We start from the raw sequence: 27279 nt of genomic DNA on the forward strand, positions 1-27279 counted from the left end.
ACAGAGCAATTGTGATTAAAAACTGCATGGTATTGGAAGATCAATGGAATAGAATTAAAGACCCAGAAATGAACCCACACACCTATGGTCACTTGATCTTTGACAAAAGAGCTAAAACCATCCAGTGGGAAAAAAGACAGCATTTTCAACAGATGGTACTGGTTCAACTGGTGGTTAGCATGTAGAAAAATCCAAATCGACCCATTTTTATCTCCTTGTACAAAGCTCAAGTCCAAGTGGATCAAGGGCCTCCACATAAAACTAGATACACTGAAACTTATAGAGGAGAAAGTGGGGAAGAGCCTCGAATACATGGTCACAGGGGGAAAATTCCTGAAGAGAACACCAATGGCTTATGCTCTAAGATCAAGCATAGATAAATGGGACCTCATAAAATTGTAAAACTTCTCTAAGGTAAAGGACATTGTCAATAGGACAAAAAGGCAACCAACAGATTGGGGAAAGATCTTTACCTATCCTAAATCTGATAGAGGGCTAATATCCAATATAAACAAAGAACTAATGAAGTTATACTCCAAAGAACCAACATGGGGTACAGAGCTGGATAGAGAATTTTTAACTGAGGAATACCAAATGGCCAAGAAGCACCTAAAGTAATGTTCAACATCCTTAGTCATCAGGGAATGCAAATCAAAACAACTCTGAGATTTCACCTCACACACCAGTCAGAATAGCTAAGATCAAAAACACAGGTAACAGCAGATGCTGGTAAGGATGTGGAGAAAGAGGAACACTTCTCTATTGCTGGTGGAATTGCAAGCTGGCACAACCACTCTGGGAATCAGTCTGGCGGTTCTTCAGAAAAATTGGACATAGTACTGCCTGAGGACCCACCTATAACACTCTTGGGCATATACCGAGAAGATGCTCCAACATATAATAAAGACACATGCTCCACTATGTTCATAGCAGCCTTATTTATAATAGCCAGGAGCTGGAAAGAACCTGTTCCTCAACAGAAGAATGGATACAGAAAATGTGGTACATTTACACAATGGAGTACTACTCAGCTATTAAAAATGATGAATTCATGAAATTCTTATGCAAATGGATGGAACTAGAAAATATCATACTGAGTGAAGTGACCCAATTACAAAAGAACAAACATGGTATGCACTCACTGATAAGTGGTTATTAGCCCAAATGCTCCAAATATCCAGGATACAATTCACAGACCACATGGAGCTCAATAAGAAGGAAGACCAAAATGTGGGTGCTTCAGTCCTTCTTAGAAGGAGAACAAAATACTCACAGCAGCAAATATGGAGATAAAGTGTAGAGCAGAGACTGAACAAAAGGCCACCCAGATACTGCCGCACCTGGGGATTTATACCATATACAGTTACCAAACCCAGACACTATTGTCGATGCCAAGAAGTGTATGCTGATAGGAGTCTCCTACAGATGTCTCCTGAGAGGCCCTGCCAGAGACTTACAAATACAGAGGCAGATATTCACAGCCAACCATTGGACTGAATGTGGGGTTCCCCCAGAGAGGAATTAGAGAAAGGACTGGAGGAGCTAAAAGGGTTTGCAACCCCATAGGAAGAACCAACCAGACCCCCCAGAATTCCCACGGACTAAGCCATCAACAAAGGAGTACACATGGCTCCTGCTGCATATGTAGCAGAGGATGGCCTTGTCATGCATTAATGGGAGGAGAGGTCCTTAGTCCTATGAAGGCTTGATAGATGCCTCATTGTAGGGGAATCAAGGACAAGGAGGTGGGAGTGGGTGGTTGGGTGAAGGAACACCCTCATAGAAGCAGGGGGGGATGTGATAGGGTGTTTCTGGGAGGGAGGGAAACCAGAAAAGGGGATAACATTTGAAATGTAAATAAAGAAAATATGCAATATAATAAAATTAAAATAAAGACAGTGCCTGGAATACAGCAAAATCTTGATTCTTCTTTAATAAATGAATGAATACTTGTTTTCATATAGTACATATATAATTATAAAAATGTAGACATCAATAAATGTAAGTCATGTGCCATATATGTAGACACATTCACACTCAATAGTACATATCATACACATACAAAGAGATACAATATATACACAAACAATTTGGGGGGGAAAATACTATACAACCAATACATATTCTTTTTATATAAAGGATTTTTTGATCATCCAAATGCACTATCTTAAACTTTTTTGTGATGAATCCCTTATGTAGTAATAAAAAGTTATCAAAAGTCAGCGTATTTTCCAGTCCAAGTACACTAAGTTTTGTAATAAAGGTAATTTAGTAGGAACAATTATGCAAGGCAGTCGACTAGCAGAACAAGAATTAGAACAGGAAGTGACTAAATGTAAGGCCATGAGTTCTTAGCACAGGCTGAAGCATATGGTATATAGTTTTAAAAGCTTTCTGCAGGCATGAGGGGAAGAAAGCCAAAAAAAAAACATCTAGGCCCAGAAGTGTTCACAGCAGAGTAATGCAATGTTGGAGACTATACCATGAGAAAGCGAGCCCTTCACAGTCTTGCACCCTGACAAGCCAAATGGCCTTGTGCTAAGGACCGGGTCGTCACTCCCTTCTCCCTGTTCCCTTCCTGGCACCTGAGGCTGTAAAAGCTGAATTATAGTCCCCTCTTCCATATCTCTTCCTGACTCCCATGACTTCCAAGGACATGAGTTACATGCTGAGCCGGGCCTGACACCCAAGGCTGTTAAGGAGGATCATGTTCCAGAGATAAGACACAGAGTGCACGCCGCCTGGAGCCTGACTTCAGCCCTCTTGTCCCCTGATCCCCACTTCTCTGTTCTTTGTTAATTCCCCCTCATCCCCTCCCTATTCCCCTCGATGCAAGCTTTAAAACCCGGCATTTCTGCCTAATAAACGGAGACCTTGATAGGAACGATCTACCTGGTCTTCGCTTCTCTTTTCTCTCCCATCCCATTTTCTCCCAGGTTTGTGGTCCCCCTCGCACCCATGAATAACTGAGACCTGCTGGACAGGATGATGCAAGGGTTTCAAAAGAGACCAGAAAGAAATACTTCTTAACTTGTTAAAAATAAAAACAGAACAAAACAAGAACAGAAACACAAGAAGTCTTCCAAATGTCTTTTACAAAACTAGTATTATCATTTAATAGGGAAACCAGGTAAAGACTCAGCACCCACCAAACCTACAGGCCTGATGAGCATAAAGGCAAAGATCCTCCATAAAATCCTTGTAAACTGTGTATAGGCACATAGCAAGTTGGCTTTTCCCAGAGATAGGAGGCTGGTTCGCCATGTGTAAACCAATAAATATAATAAATCATATAAATAATCTTAAAGTTCAGACAATCATCTCAATAGATGAAGAAAAAGTCTTTGACAAAATCCAACATGTCTTCATGATAAGTGTCCTAGAGAGAGTAGGAGTGGAGGAAACAAATGGCAACATATAAAGACCGGATATTACATACCCACAGCTAACATCAGCCTAAATGGAAAAATTCAAAGAAGGTTCCATTAAAATCAGAAATGAGACAAGGCTATCCACTGTCTCCACTACTTTAAAATATAGTGTTCAAAACACTAGCTGGAACAACAGAATAAGATAGATAGAGCTTCAGAAATGTGGGAGTTAAAAATTTTAGCCCATGTTCTGTTCTTAATTACATCCTGGGAAGACAAAAAAAAGTAATGAAAATTCAATGGATAAAAACAAGAAAAGTTGAATCACCCCATTTGCAGATGATACAATATACTTAAAATATCACAAAAACTCCACCAGAAAACTAGAGATGGTCCACAATTTCAGGAAAATGGCATGATAACTTACAAAACTCAGTAAAAACTCCATGTGTCAACAGAAAACACGTTTAGAAAGAGATCACGAATGCATTTCCACTCACAATAGCCTCAAAATAAAATACCTAGGACTTAACCAACCAGGGAAGGAGGCAGGGATGGAATGGAGGGATGGAGGGAGGGGAAGGGACTGGGAGGAAGGGGGAAGGAGGAAGGGAAGGAAGAAGGAAGGGAGGAAGGGAGGGAGAGAGAGGGAGGGAGGGAGGGAGGGAGGGAGGGAGGGAGGGAGGGAGGGAGAGAGAGAGAGAGAGAGAGAGAGAGAGAGAGAGAGAGAGAGAGAGAGAAGGAGAGGGGGGAAGGAGGAGGAGGAGAATAGCCAAGGCAATACTGCATAAAAAAGGGAAATGCTAATAGTATTCACATTCCAGAGCTCAAGATTTATTTCAGGGCTACAGGATTACAAAGAACATGGTGCTTGCACAAAATTAAGCTTGTAAGCAAAGAGAGCAAAATAGAAAATAAATGTTAACAACAGCCATTGAACATTTGACAAAGATGACAAAATTCTTTGCAGAAAACATGGCTGGCATCTTCAGCACATAGAATAAACTGATTATCTTAGCCTGGAACACTGAAACTGCTAGAAGAAACCATGGGCAGTATCCTTCCAGATTTAGGTGCAGGAAAGGATTAGGACAACAATTGACAGGTGGAATGTTACATAAAACCAAAAACCTTCTACACAGCTAAGGATAAATCCATTAAGTGGAGAGAGGAAGCCCAAAGAGAAGCAATATCACAGATGGATGGATGGATGGATGGATGGATGGATGGATGGATGGATAGATAGGTAGGTAGGTAGGTAGGTAGGTACATAGGTAGGTAGGTAGATAGAGATATTCTCTATCGGAGGTAATTTATACCTGGCAGTATTAATTTTGCCAGCTACCTGTGGCTAGTGAGGCCCTGCTACCTAGAGAATAACTTGTTCCTGCCATTTTCCTAAACCAACCTAATCTGTAACTACATTTGAAATACGCATCCTTCTATAAAGAGGTTAAGTATAGCTCTCACCTCTTATTTATGCAGTAGAGAATATTATAGAAAGCCACAACTGGTAAGAATTCAGAAATAAACTGATTATAATAGAGTCCCTGCCTCCAATCAATACATTTAGAATACAATCCCTAACCTTAAGGGAACATCTTGGAACATCACAGAAAAGGGGACGAAATATTGTTAAGAAGCTAGAAAGCTGCTACGAAATAGTCTTTTCTTCAAAAATTGGGGAGTATGAGTGTGAGTCTGGTAGGAGTTAAAAGAAGGGATGCTGTGAATATGATCAAAACACATTTTATCAAATTCTCTAATAATTAAAAAATACTAATTTTTAAAGTGAAAAGTAAAGTGTGACATAGAGTCTTGAGGAGAGATTGAATCAAGGAAAAAGAAAAATGAAGAAAATGGTCATAAATGGGGAGCAAAATAACATAAATGTAGTAAGGAAGAGTATGAACATTTCTAAGAACAAGAAAAATAAAAACCTGTGTGCTGATATTCTTGACATATATTGTTAAACATGAACATAAATTGATGTTTTTATTCTCGTGAGCTTGCAATTTTATGACCAAAGTTCTCCACATTCACTTGAGCATTTTGGGCATTTGATACTGTATGTGTGTGTGTGTGTGTGTGTGTGTGTGTGTGTGTGTATGTATATATGTACATGAATATTCACCATCAGTTAGAACTTACCGGCTCCACAATATTGAACTTCTTTGACTCCTGGACTTCCTGAATTTGATAAACATAGTCAAGAGATGATTCAAAGAAATTGTGCCTTTCCTTATCCACTTGGAGGTCTGCCTGTAGAAAGAAGGCAACAAATGTCACAAAGGGGCATGGGTGGTTTTGAAAGTCAAGAATGAGAGAAATCAATTAGGTTCTACAGCTAAAGAGGCATTGAGCTACCTGCAATTATCCTATTTTCTATTGTTTTCTTTATTTCCATTTTACTTTATTTTACAGAGAGGGGATGTGAGACCAAGAGATTAAAAAGATTTGAGGCCTCCTACTTCTAGTCCAGCATGAAGGAAGCCTGGGAGCCATAAAACATATTTTCAGATGAAGGAAAGGCTGAACAAGTTGGAAAAGCTTTCTTCTTAAATCCACAGAAAATTAAAATCATAGCAGAAAAAAACTAATGTATAGGTTACTTGAGAGAAGCAGAGCTCATGAGAACAGATGCCTGAGAGAAAACAGTGCTCAATGCGATCACAACCCTCACTGAAGAGCCACTGCCAGTTTAAGAATAAATTGCTTAACAAATACAAAGAGAAAACATGGGATCCAAAGGAACTACAGCAAGAGCAAATGAAGCCCAAGCTAAGTCCTAGCCAAATAAGCATGAAACCTCACACTGAGCACTTAGTTCGGTTGCTTTTGCCAAATGGTCTCTCTGTCTTTCAAGCATAAAAGCCAAAAGGCAAAAATACCCCACAATCTGAAGCAAAAGCAAAAGCATCAGAAATTGACTAAGAGAAGGCAGACACTGTGTAGAAGGATAAGGCCTTGAATTTTAAACAACCATGGCAAAATACAAAGTATTCTAGTGGAAAAAGAGAACAACATGCAACCACAGATATGTGATATTAGAAGACAGATGAAACTTGGAAGCATGGATCCAAAGGAAATGACAGAAACCTAAAACATTGTAACAGAAATGAAGCCTGCTACATTGGCTTCATATTGAACAAGGTTGAGGAAATAATGTGTAAGTCTAAGGTTGAGCATTAATGGGCCCTTGACTAAGAGTCCTGACAATATGAGGCGGAGATCCGCAAGCTTGAATGTACATGAATACTAAGGTCAAAACAAAGATAATAAACAACATAAAATAACACAGCTGAGAACTTCTAGACAAAATGTGCAACATATGTGTACTTGGACTACAAGTGATGGAAGAAACTGAATGGAATGAAGAAATATTTTCAATGACAATAACAGTGTTCTGCAAAATTAACCAGCTACAGCTCCTGTATACACCAAAGGACTCTAAATCAGCACACTACAGAAACACTTGCATATCCATGTTTATCATGGCACTATTCATAATAGCCATGATATAGAACCAGCCTAGATGCCCACCAACAGATGGACCAATTTTAAAAATGAGAGCCATAAACACATTTAGTACTAAAGAAAAACAAAGTGATGCCATTTTCAGAGTTAGAAATCATCAGGTTTAGTGAAATGAGGCTAAGTTGGGAAAACAATACCATATCACTCTTCTCAATCAGAATCCGGACTTAATTCATGTGTATTGTGGTTCTGTAGGACAGAGAAGAAGAAAAGCACTAGGAGTGAACAGGATGTCTAAGGGAGGGGAGAGAACAAGAAAGGATCATGGGATGTGTGTTATGAAAGCCGAAGTGGACAAGGAAGAGTATCAGCAAGAGGACGGAGAACTGGGTAGAGCAAATAAGAAAAGAATAATGGCATATATGCATAAAAATGTCACGCAGAAATATATTTACATGCATACTAAAAATTTAAATTTTTACATTTAAATATTTTACTATCCACATTGGCATATCAAGTGATATTGGAATTATGCCAGTCTTGTTCAATTAACTATTTTGTTGAGAATTCATGGATGCCATTTCCCTCATCAAATCTAGGGGACACTATTTTAAAACTCTTAGAAGATAATGTTAGAGAAAATCTAGCCAATGGTGATAACATGATAATAATATGACGATGATAATAACACCTATGACAGTACTTAAGAGTTCAAACAGCAAAACACAAGACTGAGGTCACTGAGCTGTTACAAAACATGTTGAAGGAGCAGAAAATCTACATGACTTTAAATTGGCAAGACTTTTAAATATATCAAAAGCATGAATGATTGAAAATATAGATATGCAAAATTTCATTAAACCAAAAACATCCACTGTACCAAAGGCCCTGATAACAAAATAACATAGATACGTACCTGGAAAACTGTAAAGCATATATCTGATACTGGGTTGGCACCTAACATCATATAGAGAGCTCTTAAAACATAGCAACAAGAAAACTGTGCCCCTTCTTAGAATTGGGAACAAAACACCCATGGAAGGAGTTACAGAGACAAAGTTTGGAGTTGCGACAAAAGGATGGACCATCTAGAGACTGCCTTATCTAGGGATCCACCCCATAATCAGCTTCCAAATGCTGACACCACTGCATACACTAGCAAGATTTTGCTGAAAGGACCCAGATATAGCTGTCTCTTGTGAGACTAGGCAGAGGCCTAGCAAAAACATAAGTGGATGCTCACAGTCAGCTATTGGATAGATCACAGGGCCCCCAATGGAGGAGCTAGAGAAAGTATCCAAGGAGCTAAAGAGATCTGTAACCCTGTAGGTGCAACAACATTATGAACTAACCAGTACCCCGGAGCTCTTGACTCTAGCTACATATGTATCAAAAGATGGCCTGGTTGGCCATCACTGGAAAGAGAGGCCCATTGGACACACAAACTTTATATGCCCCAGTACAGGGGAACGCCAGGGCCAAAAAAATGAGAATGGGTGGGTAGGGAAGTGGGGGGGAGGGTATGGGGGACTTTTGGGATAGCATTGGAAATGTCATTGAGGAAAATACGTAATAAATTTAAAAAAAACAACTCAATTTTAAAAGAGAAAAAAATATCTGATCAGACATCTCAGCAGAGAAGACAGGTGGCAGCTGAGGATATAGGAAGATGCTCAATATTACATGTCATTGGTAAATTTCAAATGACAAGAGAAATGGGATACCACTGCACACCTATTAGAGTGGCTAACAGTAAAAACACTGATAACACCAAATGCTAATAAGGATGTCATGCAAAAGAAAGTCTCAGAACTGGTCAGAAAGAAGAATGGTACATGTTGGTAAATAGCAGGTTCTTACAGAATAAAACATAGGCTTACAATGCAATCCAACTTTTGTACTCTACAGCATTTACCAAAAGAACCTCAGCAAAATCTGCACGCAAATATTTACCATGCCCATATTAATAACTGCCAAAATTCAGAAGGAAAAATTCTTCCATAGGATATAGGATATGTATGTGATACAGCTAACAACAACCCTGAAAAGAAATGGGCTACCGAGTCATAAAAAACAAATACCAACAATTAATACCTATTGCTAAATAAAATAACCCAACATGAAAAGGCTCCATGCTGTAGGATTCAAATGACATGAAATTACAGAAATGACAAAAATATGGAGTCCAGAGAAAGAGAAATAGCTGCCTGGGATTTGAAATAAGTGAGAATGGGGCAGATAGAATTTTAGAAGAGTAAAGCTATTCTCCAAGACACTACACTAGACACGTATCATTATACACTTGTCAAATCCAACAGAATGGGAATAAAAGAGGAGTAACTCAGTGTCACAGTGCCTGCCTAGCATGTGCAGGGTTCTACACCCAACAAAATAAGAACAGGCAATCCATAGCCCACAGAACATAAGACCCATTGGCTCATCAATTGTAATAAATGAACACAAGATCTTATTAATAGTGAAAATATGTGCCAAGAATCATTATCTCTGTGCTTCTCATTTATCTTCTTACAGTTTTTCTTTTCATTTTGGTACATAAAAAAATCTCTCTGCATCATTTTTATAACCACATGTGAATTTATAATTACCAAATACAAAGTTAAAGGGAAAAAGCTTGTCTAGGAATGTAGCTCAGTATATATTTCTCCTTGTCCCCTCAAAGAAAAAGAAAAAAAGAAAAGCCTAACACTATCCTATGTAGGATCTCTTGACTTCTTTCACACAATTCTAAGAGAGAAGGCAATGTAACAATAAAACTGAAAGTGATTTAACAATGATATGATTCTTTGTTTTCTTCTGGAGGACAGGGTGTCAGGTACGCTAAGCTGGCTCCACCCCCTCTATGTACCCAAGGATGGCCTCGAACTCCTGAGCTAGAACTGCTGCCTTCTCCCTCTTTCTCTTCCTCCTTTCTTCTCTCTCTTCAGTCCTTCTTATCTTTCCCTCATTTCTAAGAGTTTTATTATTAAAAAAAAAAAAAAAAAACACCTTATTATGTAGCCGGAATACCCTCACATTCACAGCAATCCTCTTGCCTTGGGCTCTTGAGTGTTGGGATTATAACCATTATCCACCACACCTAGCTAAATAAAATGCCTCTAAAAAATAAAAGCTCTTTGAATTTTTATAAGTGACTAAATCAAGTTCCCTTATTTGACTTTTCAATGAGCAGCATACAGACTGTAGCCTGAAGCCCTGCTCATCAGAAATGTCAACAAAGGTTGGCTATGGTGCCTCAAGCTACCATACCAGCATGTGGCAGAGGCAGGGAGACTTCTGGAGATCTCAGGACATTCTGGGGGAGATCCTGTTTGAAAACATCAAAATTCCCAAAGTGTTAACAAGGACACTGACATAGCATATAAATCTGTCCAAACACTTTAAACACCTTCATAGCAAATTTTTAAAAATCTGAAAAACAAAGAAACAACAAAAACCCTTCAAACTATGTGTTGTATCCCCATGGGTTCTTATGACTAGCCCCAGATTTGCTAGTCACTAATAGGACTCACAGGATTGGAGATGCAACATAAGGTCATAATCCCAGATGATATTTATTTCAGTGAAAGGATACAAAAAAAAAATCATCAAAGAGGAAAGGTGAGGGAGCCATCTACAACAAACTGTGGAGAATACCTACAATGTAGAGAATGCCTCTAAGAGATTCTTTAGTAGTTTCACAAAGGATGCATAAAATTGTTTTCTGTAAGCTATAACAACCCAACAAAAATAGCTGCCAGAGGAGATTCTTTAGAGACTGATGATACCCTTAGGTTTTCATTGGGTCTGGTAAAATAGGCACTCCCTGCCTGGCATGGGCTATAATTCTAGACTGTCTGAAGAATAGGTATTTGAGAAAAGCCACACAGTCTGCACAGGCAACTTGTGCACAGAGAGCCACTATTATCATTTAGGGAACCATTTACAGAAATAATGGGAAAACAGTTGGGTTCCCAGTTGATAAGCAAGAATGAACTCTTATTTTATGGGCCCCTCTAAAAATGTCCTCACCCTTCTTGTGTTCAGACAGCATCACTTTGGAAGTTATCCCTGTGCTCTCATTGCCTGCTGCAGGTAATAAATTTTTCTCCACTCTCTGATATCTTGGCCATATTTTCTTTCCTTTTTCTTTGTTGTTGTTGCACCAGTCAAGATGTAAGCCTGCTGCATTTGATTATCCCATCTTGCCATTCACTAGTCTTGTAGAGTACTATCAATTCTCAACAAATCACTTGTCAAGACTATCTCATGCCTTTCAGCCTTGAGGCTTTCTAGAGCAATTTCTCCATTTCTGTTTGTCATATATTTTATCTTTTTTCAAATTATTATCTCAAATTGGAAAGGCAAGTTTCTTCCACAAAGGGACTTTCTCTATCCAGACACAAGTCTTCACTTGCTCATTCCCTGGGTCCCTTAAGACTATTATATAAACATGCATTTTACAGACAGAAAGAGCCTTGCTCCTATGAGATTAGTGCACATTCTTATATTAGAATCCCACCTACAAGGACAAGGACATCATATTACTGTCCCTCTAGCCTTGTTCTACCCAGCATAAGGATTTGGTAGATATCTATTAAACAGTGGCTTGGAAGAACTAAAGTCATTGCTGGTCTCATAGAAGCAGTGGTCCTAATGCAGTATCCCCATCCCTACCAAAACAGGCAATGGAACACCACAGGAGGTAAAGTCCACTTCTCAATACTACATTTTATCTATCCCAACATATAATCTAGAATCACAGACTTGGAAACTCGGAATGGAAAGTGACACCTGAGAGGTTTGTTGTTGTTGTTGTTTTTGTTTTTTGGTTTTTTTTACACAGTGAGACAGAAGCCAGGAATAGAGTTCTTTACTAAAGGAAGTTACTAAAGGAGCCCAGGCCTCAGGTATTCCCTTTGAATGTTTCCATGACTTCTGTTGAGCCATCTTATGGGAAAAATCTCACAATCAGAAATGATTCGTTTCTAAGGCCCAGCTCAAGAAGGAAGCAAGGATAGACATTTGTGAACATACCTCTAGTAGCTGAGATTCTTTCTTTTTGGATGACAGATGTAAGTGGCGGTCCAGTAGCGAGTAAAACCTCTCACCATCCTTTTCAAATTTCTTCTTCCTTTCCTAGACAGAGAAGAGAAGCTTTGCATTAAATTTCTATTAATTTAATACTATGGACTTAGAAATGAGAATAAAAGGTACAGTTTCAGGTTTCATATGGTCAGTTCCTACAGCTCTTTGGAAGGAAAAAAAAAACTATAGTCAGTGCAGAATGTGCTGTTTTGTACTGGTCTCAAGCAGGTTTGATGTCCTCCTGTATAACCCTACCTGAGCCAAAGACGTTCCTACAGGTAGAACTGAAGTCTCTGCAAGCTCTTGCTCCAAAAGTACCACTCAAAGGTGGCCTCTGTTACTAAAACACTTTCTTGCCTTCTGTGGTTTTCACATATGGTTAGTATTCGTTTGATCTTTTCAAAAGAAATGCAAATATAGCCATAAACAGTGAATCTGTATGAATTCAAATGACCTCGGACAGTAGGCATCCAGGGCTACTTTCTTCGGACGAATTCTTTAGGATCATTGAAGGATTCACAGATGCCAAAAAAAGCTGCCAGGATGCCAGGCGTGGTGGTGCACGCCTTTAATCCCAGCACTCGGGAGGCAGAGGCAGGTGAAACCCTGTCTCGGAAAAAAAAAAAGCTGCCAGGATGGGTGGGTGAGCACCCTCAGAGAAGCAAGAGGAGGGAGGATGGGATAGGGGGGTTTCAGAGGGGAAACCAGGAAAGGGGATAACATTTGAAATGTAAATAAATAAAATATATAATTAAAAAAAGGAAAAGAAATGTTCAACATCCTTAGTCATCAAAGAAATGCAAACCAAAATAACCCTGAGATTCCACCTCACACCAGTCAGAATGGCTAAGATCAAAAACTCAGGTGACAGCAGATGCTGGCGAGGATGTGGAGAAAGAGGAACACTCCTCCATTGTTGGTGGGACTGCAAGCTGGTACAACCACTCTGGAAATCAGTCTGGCGGTTCCTTAGAAAACTGGATATATATTACCTGAGGACCCAGCTATACTACTCCTGGGCCTATACCCAAAAGATGCTCCAACATACAAGAACATAAGCTCCACTGTGTTCATAGCAGCCCTATTTATAATAGCTTGAGCTAGAAAGTACCCAGATGTCCTTCAACAGAGGAATCGAAACAGAAAATGTGGTACATTTACACAATGGAGTACTACTCAGCTATTAAAAACAATGACTTCATGAAATTCTTAGGCAAACAGATGGAATTAGAAAATACCACCCTGAGTGAGGTAACTCAGTCACAAAAGAACACTTATGGTATGCACTCACTGATAAGTGGATATTAGTCCCCAAAGCTTGGAATAATCCAAGATACAATTCACAGACCACATGAGGCTCAAGAAGAAGGAAGGCCAAGGTGTGGGTGCTTCAGTCCTTTTTAGAAGGGGGAACAAATTACTCATGGGAGGAAATATGAAGACAAAGTGTGGATCAGAGACTGAAGGAATGACCATCCAGAGACTGCCCCACCTGGGGATTCATCCCAAATATAGTCACCAAACCCAGACATTATTGGGGATGCCAAGAAGTACTTACTGACAGGAGCCTGATATAGCTGTGTCCTCTCAGCTCTCAGCTCTGCCAGAGCCTGACAAATACAGAGGTGGATGCTCGCAGCCAACCACTGGACTGAGCACAAGGTCCCGAATGAAGGAGTTGAGAAAGGACTAAAGGAGCTGAAGGGGTTTGCAACTCCATAGGAAGAATAAAATATTAACCAACCAGACCCCACAAAGCTCCCAGGGACTAAACCAACAACCAGAGAGTACACATGGAGGGACTCATGGCTCTATGAGTCATGCCACATATGTAGCAGAGGATGGCCTTGTTGGGCATCAGTGGAAGGAGAGGCCCTTGGTCCTGTGAAGGCTGGATGGCCCAGCTTAGGGGAATGCCAGGGTGGGAATGCGGGAGTGGGTGGATGGGTGGGGGAATACCCTCATAGAAGCAGGGGGAGGGGATGGGATAGGAGGTTTCCAGGGGTGGAAACTGGGAAATGGGGTAACATTTGAAATGTAAATTAAGTAAATATTCAATAAAAGAAAAGAAGAAGAAGATACTGAAAATCAAAAAAAAAAAAAAAAAAAAAAAGAATAATTCCTCTGGGAATGGTGTCACTCAAGAGACTACAGAATAAGTATTGTAAGTTCCAGAAAAGGCCTAAGCTATAATAATAAGTATTTCTCAAAAACTCCAATACTAAATTAAAATCTAAAAGTTTATAAATTATAAATCTAAAGATAAAATTTATAAATCTTCTAAGATTGAATTAGTTGCATTTTCTTGCCTTGATAAAATCCCATGACCAAAAGCAATTCATGGAAGAAATATTTTATTTTGGCTTATGACTCCAGAGGGATAAGAGTCCATGATGGCAGCAGATGTAGGAAGCTGAGAATTTATGTCTTCAAAGGAAAATGTGAAGCAGAAATATGAAGTGGGGAGATGTCGTAAACCCTCAAAGCCTACCCCCTACGCAATATTTCCCAGTAAGCAAGGTTGCATAGCTTCTTTGGGTTCCATTCCCTCCCCCAAAGTATCACCAACTGGAGAACAAGGGTTCAAATACTTAAGCCATATTAAAAAATGAGCTTATGAGGGTTTGAAAGCATCACAAACTTACAATGCAGAAGTGAAAAGGAATATATACAGTTTAAAGTTTATATAGAGTTTAAACTTGAAAGTTTCACATTAATACTTCACAGGAGAGGAACTAACATTTCAGCCTCAAGCACATTTTCTATATGCTCTCACATTGTCCTGACAACATGGACATGATTATTGCCCATGTACTACAAAGTCAATGCTAAGAAAGTCAAAATGATTCCGCGTCACCGGAGTAGCAAATAGAAAAATGAGTCTGTTAACTTCTCCTAGTGGGCTGTGATACTCGAACAGCTGCATAGGATACTGGAGTCAGGAGGTATGCCACTTCTCTATGCCTTTGGTTTTAGCTATTAATTTGATTGTGCTAATCTGAAACAGCAATAAGCGACTCTTACCTCAAATTGAATACTACATGAGCATCTTATGAAAATGCAAACATATGTATGTGCTTATAATATTGCAAATTGAGAAGAGGCCATAATTTATATCTAGCCTACTGTGTTTCTTCCAGGAATAACCTAAATTAAGATATCAAATGGAAACAGATGTCTCTTTGAAATATCTCAGGGAAGTGGGGGTAGTGGGGAGGGCCCAATGCTATCAACTTCTTCCCCTTATAGGTCAGAATTGTTAAAAACACAAGTGAATGGAGCAAATATTTCCTCAGTTTGAACTTCTACCCTTCCTGACATGATTTTGGTCTACTTCTCTTCCTCCAGACCTTTCAGGAAATGGAAAACAGATGAACATGGCAATGTGGGTAACAGAATTAGAGAAAAATTGTTCATTTCAAGAGAACCAGAGAAGTGAGAACCTCCCCCACCTCCAAATAGTTGCCGTTCTGTGACAAACATCTAGAATGAGGAAAAGACCTTAAGGTTCTAGTCTGAGCTCTGTTACTAACTACTTAAGAAAACTTAACCTAATTCCCCAGGTGAAAATAGCCAGGGGTTGTTGAGCACATCTTTAACCCCAGCGCTCCAAGAGTCAGAAGCATGAGGTTCTCTCTGAGTTTAAGACCATCCAGCTTTACATAGTGAGCTGCAGCCCAGCCAGTGAGACCCAATGAGACCCCCTCTCAAAAGCGAACTAAAAACAGAACAGAACATTAAGTGGTAATAGTTTGATGATAAGATCATACAAAATACTAGATGATAAAGTATCTGTAAAGTAAATAACTTTCGTAAAATGATATCAAACAAGTCAAGGTTGGAATCCTGGGATATAGTTGAACTATAGAGAACTTGCCTAGTATGCGTGAGTCCCATCTCTCTGCAGGGACAAGAAAATCAGAGCTAAGTGTCTGTTCCTAAATTCTACCCAAGGACATCAAAGAAATAAGTGATAAGGACAAGGATGGGGGTGAAAAAAGTCACTTCTATGATATTGTTAAAGAGGGGAAAGTAAATATTTTGAAAATACTAACATTAAAATATTTCCCTTTGACTACAGAATTCTTTTGGTGGGGTGTGGGTTTTATCTCAGTGGAAGGTCATATGCTTAGCGTCTATGATCCTCTACGTGTAGTTGCCAACACCCAAATCTAAACTTGGAATGGGGTTTAAAGCTTTTTATTCTCCCTTACTAACAAATAACTCTTAATTGTCAAAGTATATAAGAAACCTATAAGGAACTAAGTATATCACAGCTCAAATACACAAAGGCTATACAAACTAATGCAAAATACATCTCTATTTTTCCAGGTGTAGTAATGCGCTTACTAGACGCTCAGGGAGGAAGATCATGAACTCAAAAATAACCTGGCACACATAGTGAGACCCTGTCTCACAAACAACACAATCTTTGCTCATGCTCTCCCAGGGAGTATACATATCTCTGTCAGCAGAATTTAGTTTCCTGGAGAAGATTCTTTCAGAGTCAGCCAGCCTATGAAAAACTGGATGTCTTCCAGAACTGTTGTGCCTGGTGTGACGGACAACACACTGCCAGCTAAGAGACAGAACACACAACTATCTACTTTGTTTAAAACATGGGCAAATAAATAAGACATTATATTAGCTAACTTATCTAGATAGATATTTGGCTTACAGTATCCTTTAAACGTAAAAATGTATCCCTTGGCTTTTGAAATGGCGGTTTAAAGGCCTAGCCAAGTTCTAGTCTTGGCTTGTCTTAAACACTGAATTTTAAAAATACATAAATTATACAACTCACTCCTCTCATCATTTTCAGATAAAGAAACTGAATCTGAACTATTACTATTCATCTAGATTGTGGTTATTTTTAATAGCAGAAAGGAGCTTTACTACTTATTATTTAACCCATTTTCAGATGAGATAACTGAACCTTACAAAGGCATGGTTTATTACAGGAGAAACTGGACCAGAGCATAAAGCTCTGATCCTGTCTGGAAAAAAAAAAAGGCCAGTGACAAGATAGCATTATGTGAAAGTAATAACTCTGGGCCTAGAAGGTTACTGCAGCACTATTAGCCTACATGAAGTTTCAAGTCTTCTCATAGGAGTATACATTTCCTAAGTGCAAATAGAACTCTACCTAAAACACCATAACCAGCGGGGCATCTTTGAAAGAAACGTGTGATTACTTCTGACAAGTAGTGATATAATACAAAATTAATTAGAAGCAGTAGATCATATTATGTTATTGTACAAAAATTAGAGATCACAATAAGCATATTATATAGGCAGGTATTGTGTAGCTGTTTCCTCCAAGATTAAACCCTTTCATCTTGGAAGGGGGTTCTTTAAGATAAAGGATGTTTACAAGGATGTGAGATAATAGTGTTATCAGGGAAGATGAAACATTTCACACTGCAGAGAAGTATACAACTCAAAATAGTTTCAGGGGGTCCCTGAAACTGACTGGGCCCATTAGGCCCTTCCCTCCCTAAGAGTATATAAGCAGTAGTAACTGCTGAGCTACATACTCAGACAAACTGAGCTGCCTAGGAAATGCTCAGACTGAGCAGACTCGAAGAATCAGAGATCGGCCAAACAACCTGGAAGAAACCAAACTTCCTTAAGTTAACAGAGACCAGTCAAGCTCAGACCAATTGAGCCACTGGGAGAATACACTCACTTTCCAACCCATTGAGCTGCCTGGAGCTTCTGTACTATGCTGTAGGTTCCCAGCTTTATGATCTATCTATCACCCATACTGGGGTAGTCTTTGGTAATGCAGTTGTTTTTTCAGCAATTCCTGCTCCTGTAAGTAACCCTTCAACCAGATCTCTATAAGTAACCCAATAAAACTCGTTGGTTCACCAAATTGGATTTTAGCAATATCTGTACTTTGTTCCCTAGTCAGTTCCCTATATGGGGTAATTATATCTCCCCAGAAATAGTGTCACACAACAGCAGGAACCTTCCATACTTAATATACTTATGAAATTCTGGGTCATTAAATGTGATCCAAAAAAAAGAAGGTAGGAGTCAGAATATAGGACCTATCCCAAACTGCCACCCATTTTCTGTGCATCTTGGAGGGGTTCATTTCCCTTGACGAGTCTTGACTATATTCTCTTTACAGAAGATAGGAAATAAGGAAAAACTCTTTAGTGTTTATTAAAATGTCACAATTTTTTTTCTCTTCCCTGCCTTTTGAGTATACTCTAAAAGTTCATGGTTAAGTTTAACATCTCTGCTCATGAAAGTCCATGATTAATGGTCAGAATTCATAGCCAGCTTAACAGTCTTCCTCCTTCCTATTTCTTTAGCTATCAAACAGGCAAACATCATTCTCAGGGAAAGGAGAGCCATTTTCCTAAGCCAAGGGGAGTATTATTATTCCCATTTGTCCTTGCCAATTACTGACCTAAGAGCTGGCCCACAACTCAGCCTATGAGATATAAGGCAAAGTCTGCTGGCAGTTTTTAGTAGACATTTGTCTCTCTAGACAAAAGAATAAAAATGGAATATTAATGGAGCCCTTCTTTCTTACTGAAAAATGCCAATGTAATATATTAGTCTGTGGCATCTATGGCCTTAAAGTAACAACTAAGAGAATTGTAGTACGAAGAATTGAAGGTAACTTAGGGAAACATGAAACCTCCTACCCTCCAGAGCTCTTAACAACAAATGTTGCCATCATATTGGGTAATGTTATGCATCGACGTGGCTAGGCTATGTTGCCCAAATATCTGGTCAAATACTTGTCCAAGGGTTGCTCTTAAGGTACTTTGTAGACAACAAGTAACACTTAATCAGTGCACTTGGAACAAACCGTATTATCTAGCAGAATGAGTGTGAGACTCAGCTAATATAGAGGCTTTAGGAAATAAAGTTTTCGAATCAACAAAGGAAGATTATCTTCTTACATAAGTTGCAATTTGGTCTCTTATCTATGCTTCCAACTTGTCAACTCCTAAAATCATTTCCTTAACACTTTACTCCCCACCCCAGCCCCCATATACTCCTGAAATTATGAATGGGCTTTGTCTTGATAAATCTATCATAAGCTGAAAAAAATGTTGTAAGTCAGAAATACATCAACTACATTTAACTTCCTGAATATCAAAAACAGAGCCAAGCATGGTGGCAAGTGCCTGTAATTACAGAGCCAAGCATGGTGGCAAGTGCCTGTAATGACAGCACCTGGAAGGTTGAGATCAGAAGTTTGAGGCCAGCCAGGACAATTTAACAAAACCTTGTCACAAAATTATTAAAGAACTTAAAGGCCTGGGTTTTTAGCTTTGTGGTGGAGCACTTGCCTAGCAATGCACAAACCTCTAGATGCAACCATCAAGTAAGGAGGCAAAAGGTTAGTGATACAGTATATTATCAAGTAGGACTTGTTTTGTGACCATGTGGCCAACTTGGAACTCTGGCTTCTTGCCACCACCCAACATCACAACATATTCATGACCATACTATATTCGGTCATTCTGGGAAACATTAAAGTTCAAATTTTAAGTATCCTTTTTACTGAATGCATATTGCTTTATCAAAGTAGTATAACAAAATAATTATAAAGTAAAGCTATCATATACCAGAGAGCATATTTACACACATTTTATTAAGTCTATTCTTTGTAGAATCCTAATATATGATATCTAATCCTGTATTAGGAATAATTTTTGGGCAAGCGACTCACTTAGTCACTTTCATCCTGGATACTCATTATTTCTCCAACCATCCTGAACATTACCAAAGTCCCAGGAGACAAACTAGAATTTCCACAGCTCCACTTATTAATGAAATCTAGCAGTTAGAATTCATTGTGCTAAGTAATTTAATTTTATGCTTCTCTGGCATAAAGAAAGAAAGAACTAAGTAGAAGAAAAATAATTCCTTCTGGACATAGACTTTGAAGTTGAGTCCTGGCTCTGCCACTTTGTAGATCGTGTGTGACCTTGAATAAGTTCTTATCCTCTCAGAGCCTTTGCTGCTTCACTGATAAAATAACAAATACCTTCTTCATGGGGTAGAGTGAGAATGCTATGTTCTTGATGCACATCACAGCCTTATGCATAAGTAAGAAGCAAAATGAATGCTAGCTCCTACAGGTTTTTTTCTATTTAACAATATAAAATTTTACTTGAGAGAACCGGACAGCTTCTGGGATAGGCGGAAGCACAGAGCCACTGAGGCAGCACCCTTTGCGGGCCGCAGACAGCCGGCCACCATCCGGACCAGAGGACAGGTGTCCGCCTGGCTCTGGAGGCGGCCTCAGCCTCAGGAGCAGAGGTCGCCATCTTGGTTCCGGGACTCCGCGGAACTTAGGAATTTAGTCTGCACAGGTGAGAGTCTGCACCACAGAAGCTGACAGCTTCTGGGAACTGCCAAAGCAACACAGCTTCTGAGAAAGGTCCTGTTTTGGGCCTTCTTCTTCGGCCAGGAGGAGGTCCAAACACAAGATATCTGCGCACCTTCCCTGTAAGAGAGCTTGCCAGCAGAGAGTGCTCTGAGCACTGAAACTCAGAGGAGAGAATCTGTCTCCCAGGTCTGCTGATAGACGGTAACAGAATCACCAGAAGAACAATCTCTAAACAGAGTCAACTATATCTACTAACTCCAGAGATTACCAGATGGCGAAAGGTAAACGTAGGAATCTTACTAACAGGAACCAAGACCACTCACCACCATCAGAACCCAGCACTCCCACTTCGCCCAGTCCAGGGCACCCAAACACACCCGAAAACCTAGACCTAGATTTAAAAGCATATCTCATGATGATGGTAGAGGACATCAAGAAGGACTTTAAAAAATCACTTAAAGAGACAACCGGCCACCTTCCTGGCGAGAGCCACAGAGCTTCTGAGGCGGCGCTATCTTCAGCTCTAGACAGCCGGCCACCTTCCTGGTGAGAGCACGGGGGTCTGCCCGGCCTGAGAGGTTTGTGTCACAGGCGCCGGCGAGAGCCTTCTTGGCTCCTGGACTCCGCGGAGGGCAGGCTGCACGGGTGACCGTGTGGAATACAGAGGCCAGCCGTTTCTGGTACGGGCGAGAGTGGCAGAGCCTCTGGGGCAGCGCCATCTTCAGCTCCAGACAGCCGGCCACCTTCCTGGTGAGAGCACGGGGGTCTGCCCGGCCTGAGAGGTTTGTGTCACAGGCGCCGGCGGGAGCCTTCTTGGCTCCGGGACTCCGCGGAGGGCAGACTGCACGGGAGACTGTGTGGAATACAGAGGCCAGCCGTTTCTGGGCCGGGCGAGAGTCGCAGAGCTTCTGGGGCAGCGCCATCTTCGTCTCCAGACAACTGACCACCTTCCTGGCGAGAGCCACAGAGCTTCTGAGGCGGCGCCATCTTCAGCTCCAGACAGCCGGCCACCTTCCTGGTGAGAGCACGGGGGTCTGCCCGGCCTGAGAGGTTTGTGTCACAGGCGCCGGCGGGAGCCTTCTTGGCTCCGGGACTCCGCGGAGGGCAGACTGCACGGGAGACTGTGTGGAATACAGAGGCCAGCCATTTCTGGGACGGGCGAGAGTCGCAGAGCTTCTGGGGCGGTGCCATCTTCGTCTCCAGACAACCGGCCACCTTTCTGGCCAAAGCAACACAGCTTCTGGGAAAGATCCTGTTTTGGGCCTTCACCTTCAGCCAGGAGGAGGTCCAAACACCAGATAACTGTACACCTTCCCCGAAAGAGGAGAGCTTGCCTGCAGAGACTGCTCTGACCACTGAAACTCAGAGGAGAGAGCTTGTCTCCCACGCCTGCTGATTGAGGGTAACAAAATCAACAGAGGAACAATCTCTTAACAAAGACAACTATAACAACTAACTCCAGAGATTGCCAGATGGCGAAAGGTAAACGTAAGAATCCTACTAACAGAAACCAGGACCACTCACCACCATCAGAACCCAGAACGCCCACTTCGCCCAGTCCAGGACACCCTAACACACCTGAAAAGGTAGACCTGGATTTAAAAGCATATCTCATGATGATGGTAGAGGACATAAAGAAGGAATTCAATAACTCACTTAAAGAGATACAGGAGAACACTGCTAAAGAGTTACAAGTCCTTAAAGAAAAACAGGAAAACAATGCTAAAGAGTTACAAGTCCTTAAAGAAAAACAGGAAAACACAACCAAACAGGTAGAAGTCCTTATAGAAAAACAGGAAAACACATCCAAACAGGTGATGGAAATGAACAAAACCATACTAGACCTAAAAAGGGAAGTAGACACAATAAAGAAAACCCAAAGTGAGGCAACGCTGGAGATAGAAACCCTAGGAAAGAAATCTGGAACCATAGATGCCAGCATCAGCAACAGAATACAAGAGATGGAAGAGAGAATCTCAGGTGCAGAAGACTCCATAGAGAACATCGGCACAACAATCAAAGAAAACGGAAAATGCAAAAAGATCCTAACTAAAAACATCCAGGAAATCCAGGACACAATGAGAAGACCAAACCTACGGATAATAGGAGTGGATGAGAATGAAGATTTTCAACTCAAAGGACCAGCAAGCATCTTCAACAAAATTATTGAAGAAAACTTCCCAAATCTAAAGAAAGAGATGCCCATGAACATACAAGAAGCCTACAGAACTCCAAATAGACTGGACCAGAAAAGAAATTCCTCCCGACACATAATAATCAGAACATCAAATGCACTAAATAAAGATAGAATACTAAAAGCAGTAAGGGAAAAAGGTCAAGTAACATATAAAGGCAAGCCTATCAGAATTACACCAGATTTTTCACCAGAGACTATGAAAGCCAGAAGAGCCTGGACAGATGTTATACAGACACTAAGAGAACACAAATGCCAGCCCAGGCTACTATACCCAGCCAAACTCTCAATTACCATAGATGGAGAAACCAAAGTATTCCACGACAAAACTAAATTCACCCATTATCTCTCCACGAATCCAGCCCTTCAAAGGATAATAACAGAAAAAAACCAATACAAGGACGGGAACCACGCCCTAGAAAAAACAAGAAGATAATCCCTCAACAAACCTAAAAGAAGACAGCCACAAGAACAGAATGCCAACTTTAACAACAAAAATAACAGGAAGCGGCCAGAGAACCTGACAGCTTCTGGAACAGGCAGAAGCACAGAGGCGCTGAGGCAGCGCCCTTTGTGGGCCGGGGACAACCAGCCACCGTCCGGACCGGAGGACAGGTGCCCGCCCGGCTGGGGAGGCGGCCTAAGCCACAGCAGCAGCGGTCGCCATCTTGGTCCGAGACCCGCCGAACTTAGGAAAATAGTCTGAACAGGTGAGAGGGTGCGCCAGAGAACCTGACAGCTTCTGGAACAGGCAGAAGCACAGAGGCGCTGAGGCAGCACCCTGTGTGGGCCGGGGACAGCCGGCCACCTTCCGGACCAGAGGACAGGTGCCCGCCCGGCTGGGGAGGCGGCCTAGGCCACAGCAGCAGCGGTCGCCATCTTGGTCCGGGACCCGCCGAACTTAGGAAATTAGTCTGAACAGGTGAGAGGGTGCGCCAGAGAACCTGACAGCCTCTGGAGCAGGCAGAAGCACAGAGGGGCTGAGGCAGCACCCTGTGTGGGCCTGGGACAGCCGGCCACCTTCCGGACCGGAGGACAGGTGCCCGCCCGGCTGGGGAGGCGACCTAAGCCACAGCAGCAGCGGTCGCCATCTTGGTCCGGGACCCGCCGAACTTAGGAAATTAGTCTGAACAGGTGAGAGGGTGCGCCAGAGAACCTGACAGCTTCTGGAACAGGCGGAAGCACAGAGGCGCTGAGGCAGCACCCTTTGTGGGCCGGGGACAGCCAGCCACCGTCCGGACCAGAGGACAGGTGCCCGCCCGGCTGGGGAGGCGGCCTAAGCCACAGCAGCAGCGGTCGCCATCTTGGTCTGAGACCCTCCGAACTTAGGAAATTAGTCTGAACAGGTGAGAGGGTGCGCCAGAGAACCTGACAGCTTCTGGAACAGGCAGAAGCACAGAGGCGCTGAGGCAGCACCCTGTGTGGGCCGGGGACAGCCGGCCACCTTCCGGACCGGAGGACAGGTGCCCACCCGGCTGGGGAGGCGGCCTAAGCCACAGCAGCAGCGGTCGCCATCTTGGTCCCGGGACTCCAAGGAACTTAGGAATTTAGTCTGCTTAGGTGAGAGTCTGTACCACCTGGGAACTGCCAAAGCAACACAGTGTCTGAGAAAGGTCCTGTTTTGGGCCTTCTTCTTCGGCCAGGAGGAGGTCCAAATACAAGATATCTGCGCACCTTCCCTGTAAGAGAGCTTGCCAGCAGAGAGTGCTCTGAGCACTGAAACTCAGAGGAGAGAATCTGTCTCCCAGGTCTGCTGAGAGACGGTAACAGAATCACCAGAAGAACAATCTCTAAACAGAGTCAACTATAACTACTAACTCCAGAGATTACCAGATGGCGAAAGGTAAACGGAGGAATCTTACTAACAGGAACCAAGACCACTCACCATCACCAGAACCCAGCACACCCACTTCGCCCAGTCCAGGGAACCCCAACACACCTGAGAACCTAGACCTAGATTTAAAAGCATATCTCATGATGATGGTAGAGGACATCAAGAAGGACTTTAATAAATCACTTAAAGAAATACAGGAGAACACTGCTAAAGAGTTACAAGTCCTTAAAGAAAAACAGGAAAACACAATCAAACAGGTAGAAGTCCTTACAGAAAAAGAGGAAAAAACATACAAACAGGTGATGGAAATGAACAAAACCATACTAGACCTAAAAAGGGAAGTAGACACAATAAAGAAAACTCAAAGCGAGGCAACACTAGAGATAGAAACCCTAGGAAAGAAATCTGGAACCATAGATTTGAGCATCAGCAACAGAATACAAGAGATGGAAGAGAGAATCTCAGGTGCAGAAGATTCCATAGAGAACATCGGCACAACAATCAAAGAAAATGGAAAATGCAAAAAGATCCTAACTCAAAATATCCAGGAAATCCAGGACACAATAAGAAGACCAAACGTACGGATAATAGGAGTGGATGAGAATGAAGATTTTCAACTCAAAGGTCCAGCAAACATCTTCAACAAAATTATTGAAGAAAACTTCCCAAATCTAAAGAATGAGATGCATATGAACATACAAGAAGCCTACAGAACTCCAAATAGACTGGACCAGAAAAGAAATTCCTCCCGACACATAATAATCAGAACATCAAATGCACTAAATAAAGATAGAATACTAAAAGCAGTAAGGGAAAAAGGTCAAGTAACATATAAAGGCAAGCCTATCAGAATTACACCAGATTTTTCACCAGAGACTATGAAAGCCAGAAGAGCCTGGACAGATGTTATACAGACACTAAGAGAACACAAACTGCAGCCCAGGCTACTATACCCAGCCAAACTCTCAATTATCATAGAGGGAGAAACCAAAGTATTCCACGACAAAAGCAAATTCACCCATTATCTCTCCACGAATCCAGCCCTTCAAAGGATAATAACAGAAAAAAACCAATACAAGAACGAGAACAACGCCCTAGAAAAAACAAGAAGGTAATCCCTCAACAAACCTAAAAGAAGACAGCCACAAGAACAGAATGCCACCTTTAACAACTAAAATAACAGGAAGCAACAATTACTTTTCCTTAATATCTCTTAACATCAATGGTCTCAACTCGCCAATAAAAAGACATAGACTAACAAACTGGCTACACAAACAAGACCCAACATTTTGCTGCTTACAGGAAACTCATCTCAGAGAAAAAGATAGACACTACCTCAGAATGAAAGGCTGGAAAACAATTTTCCAAGCAAATGGTATGAAGAAACAAGCAGGAGTAGCCATCCTAATATCTGATAAGATTGACTTCCAACCCAAAGTCATCAAAAAAGACAAGGAGGGACACTTCATTCTCATCAAAGGTAAAATCCTCCAAGAGGAACTCTCAATTCTGAATATCTATGCTCCAAATACAAGAGCAGCCACATTCACTAAAGAAACTTTAGTAAAGCTCAAAGCACACATTGCGCCTCACACAATAATAGTGGGAGACTTCAACACACCACTTTCACCAATGGACAGATCATGGAAACAGAAACTAAACAGGGACACACTGAAACTAACAGAAGTGATGAAACAAATGGATCTGACAGATATCTACAGAACATTTTTCCCTAAAACAAAAGGATATACCTTCTTCTCAGCACCTCATGGTACCTTCTCCAAAATTGACCACATAATAGGTCACAAATCAGGCCTCAACAGATTCAAAAATATTGAAATTGTCCCATGTATCCTATCAGATCACCATGCACTAAGGCTGATCTTCAATAACAAAATAAATAACAGAAAGCCAACATTCACATGGAAACTGAACAACACTCTTCTCAATGATACCTTGGTCAAGGAAGGAATAAAGAAAGAAATTAAAGACTTTTTAGAGTTTAATGAAAATGAAGCCACAACGTACCCAAACCTTTGGGACACAATGAAAGCATTTCTAAGAGGGAAACTCATAGCTATGAGTGCCTTCAAGAAAAAACGGGAGAGAGCACATACTAGCAGCTTGACAACACATCTAAAAGCTCTAGAAAAAAAGGAAGCAAATTCACCCAAGAGGAGTAGACGGCAGGAAATAATCAAACTCAGGGGTGAAATCAACCAAGTGGAAACAAGAAGAACTATTCAAAGAATTAACCAAACGAGGAGTTGGTTCTTTGAGAAAATCAACAAGATAGATAAACCCTTAGCTAGACTCACTAAAGGGCACAGGGACAAAATCCTAATTAACAAAATCAGAAATGAAAAGGGAGACATAACAACAGATCCTGAAGAAATCCAAAACACCATCAGATCCTTCTACAAAAGGCTATACTCAACAAAACTGGAAAACCTGGACGAAATGGACAAATTTCTGGACAGATACCAGGTACCAAAGTTGAATCAGGATCAAGTTGACCTTCTAAACAGTCCCATATCCCCTAAAGAAATAGAAGCAGTTATTAATAGTCTCCCAGCCAAAAAAAGCCCAGGACCAGACGGGTTTAGTGCAGAGTTCTATCAGACCTAAAATCCCATTTTTCAATTGCACTAGAAACATATCAAGTGCAGCATCTAAGGTCTTGTAACAGTTGATATTTCCTTGGTGGTACAAAGGGGAAGAATATCCAAATGACAATTTAAAGCAAAATGTGATATGCTCTGATTTCGCACCTCTCCTTGTACTTCAGCAGTAACACTGAAACCAGCTGATGATAACAAGATCATGTAGGCCTTGTTCACCCAAGAAAGATGACTCTCACAAATTATAAACTGCTGTGATGGTGAGTTGAAATGGAAAGGGCACTGGAAAGTTTAAGGTAGACAGGATAATCTCATTTTGATTATGTAAGAGA

The 27279-nt window shown here is 41.2% G+C and overlaps 1 protein-coding gene across 6 annotated transcripts in view; it reads right to left on the minus strand.

The window, feature by feature from the left end:
* Positions 1–27279, minus strand: part of Ophn1 (oligophrenin 1) — a 336803-nt gene that overhangs the window by 166203 nt on the left and 143321 nt on the right. For all 6 annotated transcript variants that reach the window (NM_001313754.1, NM_001313755.1, NM_052976.4 and 3 more), the window contains 2 exons: positions 11883–11984; positions 5523–5633 (listed from right to left, as the gene is read on the minus strand). In NM_001313754.1, the coding sequence (NP_001300683.1) occupies positions 5523–5633; positions 11883–11984 (213 nt within the window). The remainder of the gene's footprint in view (positions 1–5522; positions 5634–11882; positions 11985–27279) is intronic.

The sequence above is a fragment of the Mus musculus genome, chromosome X, assembly GCF_000001635.26.
Source record: "Mus musculus strain C57BL/6J chromosome X, GRCm38.p6 C57BL/6J".
Lineage (NCBI taxonomy): Eukaryota > Metazoa > Chordata > Mammalia > Rodentia > Muridae > Mus > Mus musculus.